At 37.1% G+C, this 20,434-nt stretch overlaps 2 protein-coding genes across 5 annotated transcripts in view; both read right to left on the bottom strand.

The window, feature by feature from the left end:
• Window positions 1–17,753, bottom strand: part of LOC139150317 (uncharacterized) — a 36,030-nt gene extending 18,277 nt beyond the window's left edge. Inside the window, exon 1 of one of the 4 annotated variants that reach the window (XM_070722614.1) lies at window positions 17,491–17,753. The gene's annotated coding sequence lies outside the window, so the exon portion shown is untranslated. Of the gene's footprint in view, window positions 1–9,446; window positions 10,074–17,490 lie in introns of those variants that run through there. The other 3 variants (XM_070722616.1, XM_070722613.1, XM_070722615.1) reach the window with 3 other exon arrangements.
• Window positions 14,526–15,317, bottom strand: LOC139148843 (uncharacterized). The gene has a single exon (XM_070720273.1). The coding sequence runs from the start codon at window positions 15,315–15,317 to the stop codon at window positions 14,526–14,528; it is 792 nt and encodes a 263-aa protein (XP_070576374.1).
• Window positions 17,754–20,434: the final 2,681 nt, after the last annotated feature.

Below are 20,434 nucleotides of genomic sequence, written 5' to 3'. Positions count from 1 at the left end.
GTCATTTACAATGACATAGTCCCCACTTGTAATAGGAGTATTAGTCTTGATGGGGCAGGAAAATGTGGTCATTAAGAAGTATCACTGGGGTGTATATGTTGAGATCTATGGGCACATAGGTCTATGTTGTTGTTCCCAATTTGAAACACATGAGGCATGTCTAAGTTATGGTTCTAAATCGGGAAAAAAGATCAGACCTCTAGCAGTATTGGCCAGCCAAGAAATACATATGCGCATTATAAATGAGGTACAAGATGTGACATCTTAAGGTCTAATATGCTATCAAAATTGGAGGGTATAGAACTTGTAGTTACTGAAATATGCATATATATGTATAATCAAAGTCAAAGGTCATCGAGGTCACATGACATTTTGAAAAAAAAATTATATTGCTAATTAATCCCTATATGCCAAAAATCAGATCTCTAGCTCTATTCGCTTGCCCAGAATTAGATGTGTACATAATTAATGAGGTAAAGCGTGTGTTGTCATAAGGTCTCCCATCCTACTAAATACAAAGGACATAGCACTTGTGGTTACTTATTTATTGACATAAACATATATTTTAGGGAAAAGGTCATCGAGGTCACATGACATTTGGTCAAAAATTTTTCTCCTATAGTTATCCCTATATACCAAAAATCAGACATCCAGCTCTATTGGCTCGCTCAGAATAAGATATGCGCATAATTATTGAGGTACAGTATGTGGCGTCATAAGGTGTCCAATCATACCAAACATGAAGGGTGTAGCAGTTGTGGTTACCGAGTTATGGAAAAATATGTATATTTGAGGTCAAAGGTCACCGAGGTCACGTGACATTTTGTCAAAAAAATTGTTTTGCTAAGTTATCCCTATATACCAAAAATCAGACCTCTAGCTCTATTGGCTCGCTCAAAATTAGATATGTGCATAATTAATGAGGTACAATATGTGGCGTCATAAGGTGTCCAATCATACCATACATGAAGGCTGTAGCACTTGTGGTTACTGAGTTATGGACAAATATGTATATTTGAGGTCAAAGGTCACCGAGGTCACGTGACATTTTGTCAAAAAAATTGTATTGCTAAGTTATCCCTATATACCAAAATCAGACCCCTCTAGCTCTATTGGCTCGCTCAAAATTAGATATGCACATAATCAATGAGGTACAATATGTGGCGTCATAAGGTGTCCCATCATACCATACATGAAGGCTGTAGCACTTGTGGTTACTGAGTTATGGACAAATATGTATATTTGAGGTCAAAGGTCATCGAGGTCACGTGACATTTTGTCAAAAAAATTGTATTGCTAAGTTATCCCTATATACCAAAAATCAGACCTCTAGCTCTATTGGCTCGCTCAAAATTAGATATGCGCATAATTAATGAGGTACAATATGTGGCGTCATAAGCTGTCCCATCATACCATACATGAAGGCTGTAGCACTTGTTGTTACTGAGTTATGGAAAAATATGTATATTTGAGGTCAAAGGTCACCGAGGTCACGTGACATTTTGTCAAAAAAATTGTATTGCTAAGTTATCCCTATATACCAAAAATCAGACCTCTAGCTCTATTGGCTCGCTCAAAATTAGATATGCACATAATCAATGAGGTACAATATGTGGCGTCATAAGGTGTCCCATCATACCATACATGAAGGCTGTAACACTTGTGGTTACTGAGTTATGGACAAATATGTATATTTGAGGTCAAAGGTCACCGAGGTCACGTGACATTTTGTCAAAAAAATTGTTTTGCTAAGTTATCCCTATATACCAAAAATCAGACCTCTAGCTCTATTGGCTCGCTCAAAATTAGATATGCACATAATTAATGAGGTACAATATGTGGCGTCATAAGGTGTCCCATCATACCATACATGAAGGCTGTAGCACTTGTGGTTACTGATTTATGGAAAAATATGTATATTTGAGGTCAAAGGTCACCAAGGTCACGTGACATTTTGTCAAAAAAATTGTATTGCTAAGTTATCCCTATATACCAAAAATCAGACCTCTAGCTCTATTGGCTCGCTCAAATTAGATATGTGCATAATTAATGAGGTACAATATGTGGCGTCACAAGCTGTCTCATCATACCTCATATGAAGGGTGGTAGCACTTGTGGTTACTGAGTTATGGACAAATATGTATATTTGAGATCAAAGGTCATCAAGGTCACATGACATTTTGTCAAAATATCCGAGATATCTGCGTGAACGGATGGACTCACGGATGGACGAACAGACGGACATGACCCAATCTATAAGCTCACTGGACTTCATCCGTGGGGACTAAAAATTGTGTCACTGCATCCTTTTTGCAATATGAATACGATGAGAAACTAAATTTTTATTTTTCGTGGCCTTATACATGGGAGTCTATGGAGATCTGCCTTATACATGGGAGTCTATGGACGTGTAAACTAAAAATATGCAAATTTCACCACAATTTGCCCAAATTTGGGAAAGGTCACTCCTATGCACTTCCATACCAAGTTTCAAATCAATCGGACTTGTGGTTTCAGAGCAGGAGATTTTTTGACCAAAATGGAGAAAATTACAAAAAATTCATGAAAAATAGCAAGTCCAAGATACTGACCCAAGATGTGCACAATCATTTCATGTCAGCCTAAAGTACTTACATGCTAATTTTCCATGTAATCTGCTCAGTGGTTATTGAGTTTTTTCAATTTTGACTTTTTTTACATTTTTTCACTTAATTTGCATATTTTTGGCAATGACAACTTCATTTGAACAAAATCTCATCTACAGCCCATCATCCATGTACACACCAAATATCAAGATGAAATGTACAGCGGTTTTGGAGTTTTTGATGTTGACGGACAGACATACAGACATACAGACACAGACATACAGACATACAGACATACAGACACACAGACACAACATACAGACATACAGACATTTCCCTAGCCTATAAGAATAGCTTCCATTGCCATATATACATATGGCTATGGGAGCTAAAAAACTATGTTATCATATACATATGCACTTGACTTTGTCACATGGCTTCATGCTAATTATACACAATGTCTTGACATCTCATGATAGTTGTCAGATTTATGGAAGCTGGGGCCACTACATCATTTGACCACACAATGGTATTTAGGAAATTTCAGCGAATTCCTTTTCTTCTGTGCATGTATCATTTGACTCAGCAATCTGATTTCATCCCATGGCTATGAAATATATGACAGTGCAATTTTTATCTGGAACATTCTGACACTAGTGTTTGCAAAGTAATTTCACTCCATTGCAACAGTCAAATATCAATTAGTATCTAACATCATGGCATTAACATGGAATACAGAGCTATTTTTGGTTGCCTAGAAACAGGTACAATAAAGCAGTGTTTCCGTTAACGCAAAATCCTGCGTATTTTACGCAAAATTGTTCGGAAATACGCAAAAAAAATCATGACTGCGTAAACAAATACGCATTGAGAAATGCCGCCCAATGACACGACGTACTTGGCCCGCACTACATTGCCTGAACGTGGTTCAATGCAGGAAAAAAATAGAACATATGCACCTGCTTGCAAGTGACATTTATCATGATATTGCAACATTTTAGACTTTAGCAGACCGCAGCACTTTATGCAACATTGTATTTCATCATCACAAAACGTCATGTCAATCAGTTCTGTACAGACAATGGCACTACAGATGCAAAAAATTCGAGAATCGATCGAGTCTACGTTGTTGGTAACACAATACATACAGTTAATGGTCATTACGTTGCATGTATTTTGGAAAGTGTTTACGGGTGACCATTTAGACTCTGTCGGGTTGCATTCTTGAGAGGTCCCGCTGGACTTTGAACAGTATCTGCTTTTTGTTGGCCCTTTGAAAACACTAATTTCGTAGTCAGAAGGTATTTTCTTTGAACATGAACTCATTGGGCTGCTCAACGATCATATGCGGGACATACATCACGGCATGGCAAACGTTCAGCTACACTTTGAAGCCCCCCAGGTTGTTGTTTTTTGTTAATAGAGCATGCGCATTACAGGAAACCCCCAAGTTCTACAGAAAAGACTGCCCAGCTCACTTCAGATACTGATTCCTACCGTACGCATTTTGAATACATTTTACGCAAATAAAAACTCAGTTGCGTAAAATCGTACGCAAGTTTTGAAATTGTAACGGAAACGCTGCATAAAGTGAGAAATTGAAACCCACAGCATAGAGATTTTCACTGTCCATTTCACAGTTTTGCCTTGGACATTTAGTACTCTGACATTTTACTAGACTTTCCTTATGGTTTGTTCTGTAAAATGAACGGGTCAATCAGATTAAGATAATCTGATGTAGAGGTCACTTGATTAGGGTCATCAACTGTGACCTTCATTTACTCAAATGGTACCTGCTGATTGTATCCTAGCAACCATCAACAAAGTACTTCAGATTAGCTTCAGCAAGCAATTTGCTCATGGTGTCTGTAAATGTTGTAACTAGTCATAACGACAAGTAACGACCAGAAACGAGCAGTACGAGCAATAACGACCTAGAACTAGACAGAACGAGCCAATAACGAGCCATAACGAGCCAAAAAATTGTGATCTGTCCATACATTAATCTGCAAGGGCAGTTCCCGCCAATCTTGGAAATCCCTCCCTCTACGGCCTGTTTGGACATGGTGCGGCTCGTTACCAGAAATGAGCTGCAGCGTAACAATTACAGTCAATAAAGACAGGAAACAAGCAGTAACGAGCAATAACGAGCAATAAGGGGCCAGAACAAGATAGAACGAGCCAATGAGGGGCAATATTAAAAGAGCCCCCCCCCCCCCAGGTATGTTAATGCATGGGCATAGGCTTACATACATGCAAAATCAGTTTGAACATACTTTTCAATCAGACCTGGTCAGAAAATTGTGAAAATTGCCAAAAATATGTTTCGCATTTGATTAAGTTGAAATTTATCAAAATATATTACCTAAGTCAGGTCACGTGACCATAATCTGTTATTTTCCCGCCAAATTGTATATTGCATATAACTGAATATTCCAACCGCTAAACATCAAAATATTTAAAATATTATTACCAATTAATGTAAAATGGGATAGGAGCTTGTGTTAAAACTAGTGGCAGATGCAAAATTATTGAATTTTGAATATTATTTCTTCACAAAAAACAACAAATACAATATTTTTGACGTTTAACATGAATATTTTGAATATCAGAAAGAAGTATAGATAGAGTTTCATGAGTGCCATGTATTTTTGAAAGAATATGATAGATGTTGTTTCCAAAAGTGCAAAGAAAATCAAGAAAATTTAACGGTTTACGGTTGGAATATTAAGATTAATAAAGACGTAAATTTTGGCGGCAAAATATCCGATTTGGTCACGTGACTCAACTCGTCAAGATTTAGGTAGACATTTTTTTGAAGAATTTAATAATTCCAATAATTAAGCCAAATATCAATCAAATCTGGTGGTTTTTAAAGATAATTGATCATTTTCTTACTTTTGGGCTTGATGGGTACAAACACCCATGCATTAACTTACTTGAGCCCCCAAAGATCTTTTCCCCAATGGATTACTAATGCTAAGGGACAGAAAAGAAATTATAAGACGGGAGGGCTGATGTTTTTCAACATGACGCTGAGGAAAAAATAGTGAATTGTGAACTTCAAATGTGTTTCCATGAAAAATAGTGACGCACATCAATTTACGTGCTTAAAAAAAAGATACCGTGAACCTTTTAAAGAATAGCTTTATCCTTTGAAAATAATCAAAATAAAATCAAATCAGGTAAAAAGTTGCACAAAAACCCTCCCTCCCCACCCTAGGGGACTGATTTGTGGTTTTGTATGGGAAAAATTGTTTATAGTTTATCCTTGGATTACCATGTGAAGTGACGTTGTAGTTTTCGCCCGAAATTCACATATCAATTTTTAAATCTCACATCTTCACTTCCAAACACCACATTGTATTTGACAAACATTTACAAATGCAAAGACATAGTCAGTATTGTATCGCAAAAAGAGTCCATGCTTTTCTCATAGATTGCCATATAGTAGCTCAACAGCTTGAGTAAAATTAGAGACAAATCATATTTCATGCACACACATGCACTTCTTACCTCCAAATTTCTATAAAATACATATATCAGCTATCAAACATATATAAATGTAGGGATATCGCTTGTTTTGTCGGGGAATTTATCAGTCGTAAAGTTTCTCACATACTCAGCTCATACTACTGCACAAGGAGAAATGCACTCAACTATGATTGCCTCAATGAAATACAAGTAGTGTTTCCATCCAAATACGGATCAAGAGCACCCAAGACTCTGGATTTAATTTTTAAAATGGGGCCCTCCCTCATAATCTCTCTCCAGTCCCTTACCATGATCACCGGCAAGGGTCAGAGTTCAGGCAAATGTGGTTTCATGAATGCAAAACGGATACTATGCGCGCTCAAGTTTATGAGCTCTCTGGGAATTGACTTTTCTGTCTTTTTTTATCAACAAAACATAGTAAATGTGAATTTTTCTTTTTTTCGAAAAATGTTTATCAGGCTTCACTCGTACGCCACGTGTTTACTGAGCACTGCCGCATCCCGCAGAGGTTTCGAGATCGTACAAAGCATGTCGTAGAGGGCGGGATTTCAAGGACAGGCGGGAAGTGCAGTTGTAGTTCAATTTATGGACAGATCATTTTTATTTTGCTCTTTATTGCTCGTTATTGGCTCGTACTTTCTATTTCTAGCTCGTTATTGCTTACTGTATGAGCACTGTTGCACAATTTTTTGGCAATACCAAACGTCATAGAGGGCGTGATTTCTAAGCTTGGCGGGAAATGCACTTTTAGGTTAACTTAGGGTCAGATCAAATTTTTTTGACTCGTTACGGATCGTTATTGGCTCGTTCTGTCTAGTTCTAGGTCGTTATTGCTCGTTAGTGCTCGTTTCTGGTCGTTACTGATCGTTATGGCTAGTTACCACATTTACAGACAGCAATTTGCTCATGCACACCATCAATATATCAGTGTATGTTTCACCGCTCTGTGGAGATTTATCCAAATGTTACATGTAGTATTGAAATATCTTAATCTACAGCAGATTATCTTTCATTACAGGGATAAAAACCACTCATGGGACAGATTTCCCTGGCATGTCATAAAAAATGAAATATGAAAATTGACCAAAAAAAAAATGAAAATGATCTAAATCCATGGTGAGATGAATATCGTCCCTGTATACTGCTTGTCATCGCTTGGCAGATCGTCCATGTAGCCGACACGAACACGAAGTGTGTGTTACCGGCTACCAAAAAAAATGAAAAATAGTGAAGAATGAGCTACAAAATCACTATCAGTTTTAAGTTGCAGGTAGAATAAGTCTGTGCCTTTGTAAAAAATACTAAAAAAATAGTAGAAAGTGAAGAACCAGCTGAAAGTTAGTTGAGGAGACCTTGACCGCATATCATTTGCATCTCATTGTCGGCTACATGGACTGTGTGCCCATCGCGGCTTGCTATTGTTACAGCATCAGCAGATACCAGAAATTATGTTCCCTTTTCATTTTGATCTGCAAGCAGCAGTTTGAGGTGTCTTATAAACTTGTAACTCTTTCAGCCTTTTCAGGTAACATAATAAAAAACCAATATTTAAAATAAACATTGACAATAATAACGTTCAAAGAAGAGAGTGATGTTTTTCCAGCAAATTGTCAAAGAAGTATGTATGTTTTATTGTGCAGAGAGAGAAACAGAACAATGTCATCCCTTCTGTACATACAACAGTATGATTGTTTCTGAGTATTAAATAAAAGTACCGTAGGTATTTACATCCATGTGTCAACATCGACGTAAATAAAAGTGTTTAAGTTACGGTGAGTTCCTGTGTCAAGATCGATATAGATAATTAAAAGTATTTAATTTATGGGGAGTTTACTCAGTTCAATTGTGGATTTTACTGATAAGAAGTTCTCTAGACAAACACTTGTACATGTCTTTGAACAAGATTATTGTGAACAAGATATAGAATGTGGATATACAGCTTCTGCAAGACTATACACCACATTGACAGATCAAATACCTTTAATATTCTTATCAATGACTCCTGTGATTTAAAAAAATTCTATCTGCATAACTGTATCGGGTATCTCCAATTGGCAAGGGATGACAGAAATACGCACAGGACAGGTTTTGTGAACGGTGACTGAGAAGGGTGAACTGATATGGAACCATTGTAGTGTCTATATTGGCATCTGCCTACTATGCATGGTTGCTTTGATACATCATGAGCACATGTCAGGCTATGGAGTACATGAATGCCACAGGAGAACTCCCAGACACAGTGACTGGGGCATTACAATTGCATTTTAACTGAATGAAAAATCAACATGAAAATTGCCACTATATGATAAAAATGCCTGAAAATGGTGATATCACGTTTGCTTCTCCACACAAAACAGGCGAATGATGGAATTTAATGGATTTTTATCAATACTGGAAGCCAGATGAAAACAAACTATCAAATATTCTACTGAACCTTCACATGTGATTTTAAAAGAAGACAAAACAACAAGCAGTGTTGGTTGCAATTTGGTGAAGTGACCACGAATAAAACAGTTCATTCCATTCATTTCTATTTGTACATGTAGACCTTACAAGTTTCTTTTCACTTATTACAACCATCACTAAAGCCATTACACATGAAACATCTTTGACAAAACATATCTGTTGAAAGGCCGCCAAATGTTTTCCCATCACAGGCAGCGACCTAAGCAACTCTGTCCAATCATTTTCACAATCGATTTGGTACAGCAGTAGGTTTTAGATGCCTTTTAGCAACAGCAATGTCCAACCTTGTGACAAATCCATGGATGTTTTCATCACCTTTTGTGCCAAATTGTCGATTCCTAACGTCCATGACTACCTGTCATCTGTGCAGGAATCTCCAAACTGAATAAATCAGTATCATTCTATTCCATTATAGCCATAAAGTCACTGGTTTGTTAGATATGGTAATAAACCCATCTCGGCGCCTCAATTTATTTTGTGTTTCGGTTGATAATTATTCTGTTGTACCATAGTTACAACAAAGAGCTGTGTCCACAATCACAGTGGTTACAACAAAACTTCCTCTACCAGTATGGATGAAATAAAACTGCCAAGCCTATATGTACAGAAACGTCACTTTTTATGTTTAGTCTCATTGTTGTCAATGGTTTGTAACAAAGATAATTGCAACTAAGGAGTTAACTCAACAGCGCTTTTATTGATCTTAAAGGGTTGATGACTAATTTGTTGCCGTGAAGGGACTGAGATGTAGGAAACATAAAAAAACCCAGAAACCTATTTGACATATAAATCAAACTTTGCTAATACATTTCACTATAAACGATCAAAATATACATCAGTTTTACTTTCAACCAGTGACTGTAAATCGTTGATAAAATCATTGTTCTGTGCTATACCTACCTGTTGAATGACAAGTGTCAATGAAAGTCCTACATTATTGAGTGATCGGTGATAGTAGTATCTCTTGAAAAGTTCTCATGTAGTGTCTTGTCTTCTATCTTCTCATGGCACATCCATGGATTTCTAGGCCAACAAGTATTCAAACCTGGATAAGCTTCCAGTCAGGAATTTAAACCCACATCATAGATAGAGGTACCCTGATGATTTCCATGCAAGCAGACATTAGAACAACCTTGTTGAATATGCATTAACCAGCTATTCCCATGATCCCTTACCAAGGCAGTGCAAACAATAACATTAGCTCTCTTCTTATGCTGATCAGTTCCTTGAAGCCTCACAAGCCACTGCTAAAACGCTATTGTCATGCAAACATCAGAGCTGTCAATAAACAGGCCGGTGACCTGTGGCCCACAGTTCAATATGAGTAACAGTAATGCAACAAGAGCACCATAAGGGTTATTACATAAGTGCATTAAGAGAGCGGTCAATAACATTCTCACCATGACAACAGTCTATGTCTACTCTGACGTGCTGCAACAGTGCGTATCAAAGCTTTGTAAGTCATTATTTGTTTCTCACTTTCTACAAAAAATGACACACCATGCAATACAATCTGTTGTAATCCAGTTGATGCCATTTAATAATCACTCAACTGCAGAGGCACTAAGTATCAGAGAGTACCGTAGGTAGGGAATAGCATTGTAAATTTTGCAAACGTTACAGAAGTATTCAACAGTACATCAAAGAAAATGTGTCTCTATCTTGACTAATGGATTACAAGCTAATGGCTCTACTTAACCTGTTGTGAACTCTCATTCTTTAATTGCTTGTAAATTATTTCACCCCATGGTAACTTTTGGAATAAATGCATCTCAAGCTGGCTTCAATGTTTTCCAACGGGTTGGTTTTGAATTCTCTTTGCGACGCTCAACACTACAAAGTCGCCTACCAGGATCTCAGTCCACAATGGAAGACAATTGACACAGAATTTTTTTCAATGTTCTGTTGTGTCTTGAACTTTTGAGGAAGCAGGACGAGGTGATCCCTTTAGCTGGGATGGTACTCATGAAACAAGCCAAAGAAAAGGGAAAACATAGCCAGAGGTGATGGGGTCACAGAGTTGATCAGAAACACATAATATTACCCCCAGTCTATCTAAGTAAATGAAAACTCCCATTTCACTCTCTGGATTAATTCTTAAGAAATACTCATAGAAGCCTGGTAATTCTTCTGTCTGGTTTCAATGTCAATAAACGATACCCCAGCTATTTGCATCATTGGTACTGCAATGACAAATGACTGTATAGGAAACAACAGTGTTGGAAGTCTTTTGTTCAGGAAAATTCAGTTTGCAAGAGGTAATTTACACTTGAGATTTCATCTGCGCAGCTTTTGATCATTGGCTGTATATTACTACCGGTATTATGCTAATGTGAGGCAGATTTTGAGCATTGGTTGACAGCAGTACAGCTATTATTATGAGTACTTTGTGGGGATTTATGGGTTGAGAGTGCTTTTACCATCATACATACTACATGGTATTTCAACCAATCCATGGAGCCATGTTATCGTGTTTGATTTCAAAAAGTTTGAAAGTTGTCAATCTGATGATAATCATCAATCACTTTAGACAAGCCATTATTCCATAACTAAACAAAGATGTCAGCAAGTGAAGAAAATCAGTATGAGCAAAAAAAACAGCCAATGCATCTTTTGTTATTATGTGTATATTACATTTGCATGACTATACACATTACAGGCAAACCAATATCTCCACACAAAACTTTCAAAAATTAAAGGGGAATTTCTCTAGTTTATTGAGATTATAATAGGAAGAAAAGGCTCCACACATAATCACTAATGCAGTTTCGTTCAGAAGCATTCTGAGCAGTGATATCATGTAAATAACGTGGAAAAAAGTCGTTTACTGCATAAATGAAGAGCACCAAATTAAGAAAAACAATTTGAACATAAAACACAGTGACAATAGTGACAGTAATTAGTTTGTTATAATCATAAATAATGCCAGGGTTACAGTGACACGCTTAATTACAATATCAGTCAGCGTTGGCAGCAAAAATGATGTATTTAAAGTTTGCATCACACTGTACTGGCAGTTAGGTTTCATGTTGATTTCAAGCACACATTGTATCCAAACTAAGATCACCTTTCTACTACGCTAAGGCCATACATAACAAACTTATGTCATGAAAAATTTTGTCTGACATTTCATTTAAAAATAGCTATTATTCTTGAAATATTTTTGATTCAGTCTTATGTGAAATTTTCTCCACTCAATGAAATGAGTATGTCAGTGGAACATAACATTGGCTGGTGGACACACTGAAAATTTCTGTCTATTTCTCTCTAAAACCTATCCTGACAAAAGAAATATTTTCACAAGGTACTGGTCGTATATGCCTTAGCACTGTACTTTGCTGGTATACTGTTTCGTTGGACTTTTTTTGAACTTGTGCGGTAGATGAAATTTTCACTATCTACTTTTTGTGAAAGTCCAAAATTTAATTTTCCAGCAAGAATTAACATATAGAGGCCATTTTTAATTTCAAATAGCAGTAAATTTGATTTGTCCTGGTAACAAATATTTCCATGGTGCCCCCTGATTTCCTTCTTGATTTTGAAACAAAAAGGTTTAAAGTTTCCTTGAATAAAGTTTGAATGAATGTTAAAAGTTTCTTTCTGGTAACTTTCGATCTACTTGGCAAGGTATCAAGCATATGGCAGCAGTAAATAAGGTTACTCCTTCAGAATCAAAAGTTACACTAAATAACTTAGACTCAGCGGCGCTGCCAAAGGTCCTGAACACATTCTTCACTCGTTTTGAAACAGAGGATTTTTCATCTCAAATCTCAAATCTAAAACAGTCATTATCTCCTGAGTTAGGGATGTCTATTGAGACAGAGAAAGTAGCTAAAACTTTAAAATCATTAAATGTGAACAAAAGTCCAGGTCCTGATTGTATTTGTGGTCGCACCCTGAAGTTCTGTGCTGATCAGCTTAGTGTAGTCTTACAACACCTTTTCCAAGTTTCTCTTGATACAGTTAGTATTCCTGCCATATGGAAAAATTCTATAGTAGTACCAGTCCCAAAGAAAGCTAGCCCTAAAGAACCCAATGATTTTCGACCTGTTGCTCTTACTTCCCTGGTAATGAAAACATTTGAGAAAATAATTAAGTCCATTATTCTGACAAAGGTTGGCAACAAACTAGACCCCCTACAATTTGCATATCGACCGGGAAAAGGTGTTGAAGATGCTTAGCTTTTCATTCTCAATACACTGTACAAACACTTAGAAAAAACAGGTGCTCATGCAAGAATCCTTTTCGCAGATTTCTCCAGTGCTTTCAACACAATCCAACCCACATCCTTGCAGAAAAACTCTTAAATTTAATTTTAGCAATCAACTTGTACTTTGGATTATTGACTTTCTTACAATAGATCACAAAGGGTGTTTGCCAATGGTATTTTGTCAAGTATCATTCAAAACAAATACAGGTTCTCCTCAGGGTTGCGTTCTGTCTCCTCTGTTGTACATCCTTTATACTGACGATTGTAGAAGTACACATGAAGGTAGCCATCTTGTTAAGTTTGCTGACGATAGTGCTCTGCTTACACTTCTACAGGGATCAGAATGTCATCATGGTCCCGCTCTTAGTGAGTTTGTTGAGTGGTGTGATAATTCGTATCTAAACTTAAATGTTAAGAAAACTAAGGAAATGATAATTGATTTTAGGAGGCAAGAACCAACCCTCCTACGTCCATTGTTCACGATCAAGAAGTCGAGATTGTTTCGAAGTATACATACCTTGGTTCAATATTTGACAGCAAATTGAAATGGGATCATAACACCGATGCTATACTGAAGAAGGGGCAGCAAAGATTGTACTTTTTAAGGAAACTGCGTTCATTCATGGTTGATAGACAAATTTTATCTCTTTTTTATAAATCTTACATTGAAAGCGTTATCTCATTTTCATTCATTTGTTGGTATCAAAATCTGTCTGTTAAAAACAAAACTTCACTTGATAGAATTGTTTCACTTAGCTCAAAACTAATTGGTATACCCCAGAGAAGTCTTTCTACGTTTTATAATCAGCAAGTACTCAGGAAAGCCCGCTCAATTCTTTTGTCTAGTGATCACATTTTATCAGCAGAGTTCGACACACTTCCCTCTGGTCGGCGTTTTAGATACCCGGCTTGCAGGTCAAACCGGCGCAAGTTGTCATTCATTCCAACCGCTGTGCGGCTTTTAAATGATTCCTAAACTGTTTTTGTATAGTCCTGCGTCTCCTACCATTTTGTAATTTGTATTATATATTTTTGATGTTGTATTTGAGCCACGCTTTTTAATTGCCCGTGTTTGGGATAAATAAAGTTCTATTGAATTGAATTGAATTGAATTTCAGTTTTGAGATGCATACAATCTCAAGTAGAATGCACAGATGTTTGAGATGGCATGCACCCAAAAATGGTCATAATCCACTGGCAGTCACATCTTCACCATGGTCTTTTCAATCTAAAATTAGTCAGTCTATTACTTAATTTCAATTGATTATGAGCGCGCAACACATTACAGCAACAACAGAGCAAATAATCGGAACAAACACACACTGATGAAAACTCAACGGTACATTAACTTTCCAATTTGATCAGCAATAATATTACAAAATGGTGCAAATCTTTTGAAGTCTGATACAGTATAAATCAATTTCAGCCGAGTGGTTTTGTCTGTAGCTTTCTCCGCTAGGTGATTGGGTACCGTACGTTGTGAATTTGAACCCGATTGAAACCATCGTATTCAAAAAGGGGTACATTCAGAAAAGTTACTGACCCTAATTCATTGCATTTTCTATACACAGGTATAAATATTTGTGTCAAATATTTGTGTCAAATAGTCCTTGAATCCATGGCTCTTTAAAAAAATCTGGCTTTTTTTTCAATTTATCAATCACCAGTCTTATGAGATTTCCTGAAATATTGTAGTAGGCTGTCATGAATACAAGAATTATATTTCCATTGTGTGTGTGTGTGTGTGTGTGTGTGTGTGTTGATGCTGATCATGCAGTGTCTGGGTCAATGTAACTGTATAACTTCTCCACTGCAGCAGTTCCAAAACTGGACTGTTCTGTCGAAGGAACACCTTGGATGAATGGTGGGTACATTATCCATCGATTCCCAGAATAATGAAATGCTTTCAGTTTCAGCAATGACTTCACTGTCCCTGGCAAGCAAGTAAAGTTGTTGTTACGCAAATCAAGTTCTTCCAGTGAAGTCAGCGTTCCAATCACAGTTGGCAAATGCTCCAGCAAGTTGTCAGCAAATTTGAGAACTTGGAGATTCTTGCTTATAGGTCCTGTCAACATATCGGAGGGTATCTCTCTCAGCAAATTTGATGAAACATCCAAAATCCTTAGATGGGGAAGAGATCCTATTTCCACAGGAAGATCAACAAGTCTGTTACCAGAGAAGTTCAGCTCTTTCAGATTTTTCATTTCAGCAATTGCACACGGAACAGTAACAAGATTATTTAAGCTTACATCAAGAGTTGTCAGCCGGTGAAGTTGATAACATATTGTTCCGGGAAAATCATCAAAGGAGTTGTCGGACAAGTCCAATGTCTCTAGCTTTGTGAACTGCCCCAGAGTAGAAGGAATCGTCCCTTGCAGGGTACACCCACTCAGGTAGAGATGTTTCAAACCTGTAAGTTTTGTGAACACTTCTGGGGGTACACAAGAGAGTTTGGTGTTGTTCAGTGACAGACATTGGCTGTTTCTTGATTCCACAATTTTACTGTGCAGGAGACACTCTTGCTTGCTTTGATATGCCCAGTTACTTACAGTCATGGCCATAGTTATATGATCACTGTAAAGTTAGAACATGTGGTTTTTATATTCATTGTGGCTTGGCAATGCAACCATGAAGTTGACAAAATTATACAATTTTACATCCATAGAAATAAATTTCAATATTCATTCACCTTACATAATATATCATTAAACTAACACAAAAAGGTGCAATGATTATAACACATTGTGATGAAACTGGGTTGCACATACACACATATGAAATTCCATTTTTCATTAAATCTTCATTACCACATCATTTTGCCAAAGACTGTAAGATAATCACCCTTTAATACTAAAGTACCCTACTTATTTAACTCCTGTGGTAAAAGAATGATTTAAGAAGCCAGCAGAAATATCCCTTTTTATGTTTTGCAAATAAACATTGCTTATCCAAATTAGTATCTGCAAAGAGCTGAAATTGAAAGACAAGGCTATTAAAATATAAAAAAATATTGAAATGCTCCCTTGTGCAATAGTTAACATGATATTACCAAAGAACTCCTTGTTGCAATGGTATTACATGTACTATTAATGACATTATTTGTCTTTTGTGATGTGAACAGTATCGTTCAGCGCCATCCACAAACACTGCCACATCAGCAAAATCACCATGGGTCTCTTTTGCATACCTTTGTCAAAGGTGTGTCAGTTGCTTATGCTGCCTTGCTTTAGTATAATTCAGATGAGTATACCGGTATTGATTAAATATTGGAGAGGCTTGAGGAAGGATTGTATACATGTCTAGACTACCAACAATATCCTGAAACACATATCCTACTCTTATTGGACAAAGTGAAATGAAAACCTTTTCTTATGGCATTACTGTAAAAGCCAGTTACATTTGACTTCACATTAATTTCATTCATGACCAAGTTAGACCTGAATGGGTGAAAAGACTGGTACTTGCATCTTTTCCTATAGATCACTGGCAGAACAAAAGGGAGTCATTACAGCTATGTTTGTGTTGAGATCCTGTGCGTAAAAATGAACTAATAACTGAAACTTCCCACTTTACTTTTCAACATGGCTTGTATTTCTATAATAGGCTAGATATGTCTTGTTGCATGACTCATATATCGAACGTCACGCACGCCAATGGTAACTTGTTGATGACAGTTATTATTTGACTGAAAGTGAACTGGAACTATTTTACAACTTTGGGATTTATTTTAAAATTACATGTTTTACAGGAAATATAATTTTCACCAAAATTATGCAAAAAAAAAATCAATAAACCACATAACAGTGATTTAAATATATCAGTGCACTGTTCAATGATTAAAATCGTTTTCTACTTTTCAACAGATTTTTGTCCAACATGAAAGTAAAGTGTGATTGTCAATTTGTCATTTGTATGTACACCCAAAAATTTGGAGTGAAAATTATGTAAGAGAGGCCTGTAATAAAAATATTACAGCCCAAACAAGGGACTATGTACTTTCAAGGCAGGAGACCAGTTGTCCTCCTCACATCAGACAAATGGTCACCTACCTTAGGGCACACTTGGTCCTGTGTTTGCACTATAAAATATATTATTGTACTGAGCGTCCCATCAATATTTTGGAAGAATGCCAGACAAAACTGTTAGGATGTTAACAGCAGTTGTTGAAATTAGTGTAATATCATTTAAAATTAACTGTACTAAGTATTCCTTAAATTCTTTTCACAGAATAATACATTTTTGAGATTAAAATTAGATAAAACAGATGGCTCAATCTGTATCTTGTTCATTGTTTTGTGTCACACTTTGAACAAGCAAAAATCTCAACTTCGGACTTCCAAAATTCAGTGACGTATGCCATTGCTCGGCTCCCTCACCGATCCGAGCCAGGCTGAAGCATACGCTATGATATAGTTCGTCCCGCTGGACTTACAGCGTCGGAGTTGCAGTAATGAAGCTCCTTTTGTTTGCAGCATTTGCCATTAGGCAAAAGGAATTTGATTGGTCAAATACTACATGAACTAAAATGCCAAACACCGGTACTGCTAAAAAAAATATACGAATAAAAAACTCCTTCATCCAAGTTACCAACATTTAATATTCCGCACAGTAAAAAATCATGTCACAACATATATCATTGTACAAAATCGCGGTAGGACTTTAACCCCGGTCTTTTCCCCCCAGTCGTACCCGCAATCGTCAAACTGCATTAACATTTAAACAACTACAACTTACCTCCATTATCGCTTCTTGATATTATTTTCAATATTGCACGAGTCGCACACGGAAGACGTTCCTCACTTTTTTCAAGCGAACCGCACAAAATATTTCGACTGCAACGGACTCCCTAACTTTCCCTAAAATACAAACTTCCTGTTGGCCTCGTTCTGATGCCATACCACTTTCTGGTATTTCGGTGAATGATGGTCATCGAGTCCACCGTCGTACTTGCTGCATACAAAATTCCAAATTTCACGGTTGGGCCCGGGGGTTGGACTCGGCCTTTTCCCTCGTTTTATGGCCTATAGAAATTAAAGAAATGGACCAATCACATGTCACAGGCAAAATTATGAGACCGCTAAATGACACTACTAATGTGAACGTTCTGCCAGAACAAATTAATTTTGTACATCTGGCAAAGTTTATTTTTAAGGACGTTTTTCCACCAGGAAAAGTTAACTAATATGGGAGACGTGTTTGACTCTGCAATCTATATCACAGTTGAAGGTACGCATGAGAATTCATAGTCTGAGAGATACATGTGTACATGCTGACACTGTATTACGTTCAGTGCCGGTCCTTAACTGCCGGCCAAGGTTTCCCCTTCCTCTCTTCTCTTCTTCACTTGTTCGACATCACTGTATGCTACCTCCATGGTTTAATACTCGGAAAAATATTTGAAAGAAAGCAATACATTATGTCTTCTGTTCAAAGCCACATGACGGCTGAAATTTGCAAATTTAAGTTATTCTTCAGGCCTACAATGCACCTTTCTTAAAACTTTTCGATTCGAAAATTGTTTGGTTGTGTAGAATGACTGTGAGCGACAAAAAGAAAAAAAATTCTCTACCTACCCAACGTCCACATAAGAAATCTGGATTTTAATTATCTTTTTGAACGATCTCCATGAAAACCCCATGTTACAAAGTAAAGTTAACAAATAAATGACTATTAAAGCTCCCAGCTGCAAATTAGTTCAGTGGGACGGCATCAATTTTAAACACATCGAAGGTTCCATGCAATATGTACGAACTCGAATGATAGATATAAAGCGGCCTCTCGCATTAAATAGTTTGTCTCCCCTCCTAATTAAAACAAAAATGAGCAAACATACAGGCACTACGTTTCGGCAAATTTCACGATTTGTTGAACCCGACCAGTGATGGATCAAAATTTCTACATACAACCTGTATTCCTGTAGCTTTTAACGGAAAACCCTGCGACAACATTTTTCTAACCGATAACTGACACGGTAGGCCTACCGTGACATGAATCTTCGAAGAAGATTTCGTATATTTCGGACAATAAAAATATAATTGTAAAGACCGAAGGAGGAAGGCGACGATTAATCAACGATCCTTACTACCGATTTATTCTTACCGATTTGGTATGGCATGGTGTAGAAGAGTGCCACCATGCAGGCACGATGTGAACTGGGTAGTTTTAGTAAAATGAATAGTGCAGAGTTTACACTACGTTCCGACGTTCTGATACGTAATAGTCTACGTATCAGAACCCATAGTTCACACCGCGCCTGTGGTTGGCCCATACCCGTTCAGTGAACGTTGCAGAGCAGAAAACAATGTCAACCTTGATGAAATACCAGAAGGATCTCATAAAGAATATTCTTATTTCATCATTATGATATTAATATAGGCCTATTCATGCCTAATGAGCTAGTGCGAGCTGAGCTTCAATCTTGGACTAGACAAGCAAATTTATTTGAAACAGGAATTTGGAATTTAGTCATGATGGTATATTCATCGTGAATCTGGTCAAATAGGGCCTATACCATGTTAGTAAGTTGAATACACAGAGAACAATGACCACAGGACGCAAAGTAAACTAGACTGCAACTCGTAATAGACATCAAATCAGGTCGAATAATCACTATCATTCAAGGTAACTATGAAATTTACCAGGTCCAAGGAATATATCGAAAATGACAAAGGCAATGGGGTCATCTTGAACCACGAAATAGTGGTGGTACCAGGTGTCCGGAATGGGTAAGCGTACCCTGCCAGCTAGCTGCACCCGTCAAGATTGACCCAAAGCGACTCGGACAAATCCATTGTTAGGCCTATTTGGTGAATTCGCCAAATTACTTTTGTGAGTCAAAATTTGGTATGCTGTCAATCATCATTCGAGAAACAGACAGGTCATATTTTGATACAACATCTCCGTATCTACCGTAGAACTTCTTAAATGATTTCACTAATCTACTTTCTGAGAATCCTTGCCTCACTAACTTTTGAGCTAATAGGATGTGTCTAACTCGAAAGTCTTCATATGAATTGCATGCTCTACTGTATCTAAGGAGTTGTGAAATATACACATGATAAGCTGGAGATGATGGTATATTGCTTGACAAAATGGGAAAGTTTATGATTTCAAAATTAAAATCGTCTCTTTTGTCATACAGCTTAGTATATAGTGTATTTTGTCTAATTTCAAAAAATACGTCTAGGTATGATGCCGAGTCCACACTTTCAGTTGTTTATTTTATTTCTAAATCATCTGGGTAGATGTAAGTATTGACATTTGGGGTGATGGGCTGTGCAGACAGCGGCCGCGTATGTCACAAGTAACCGACTCAAACTTATTGTCAAATGCCATGCCTCTCCATTTTAAATTTCGAGTGCCATGCTATTGATTACTTTGACGTCACAGAGTAAGTGACTCGGGATTTTTGAATTTGTTGTTGACCTCTTTCGCCAAATATTTGCTAGGTTTGGCACGGTATGGAAAACGTGCTCCTTAACACTTAAATTCACAATTCTCTAAACTTTGATCGGATGAGTAGACTCCTATCCAAGAAGGTGAACACTTGCATGCCAACGGGCCGACGCGACGTCAGGTAGGATAAAAACAAAAGTATCGGACAGCTGATATTATGATGGCAGTCGATATAGAAGACTTAGAACTTCGTTCCTCATATTTTATGGCAGGTTTATTTATT

The sequence above is a fragment of the Ptychodera flava genome, chromosome 14, assembly GCF_041260155.1.
Source record: "Ptychodera flava strain L36383 chromosome 14, AS_Pfla_20210202, whole genome shotgun sequence".
In the NCBI taxonomy this organism is placed as follows: Eukaryota; Metazoa; Hemichordata; class Enteropneusta; family Ptychoderidae; genus Ptychodera; species Ptychodera flava.
This window is presented reverse-complemented; position numbering and strand designations above follow the sequence as displayed.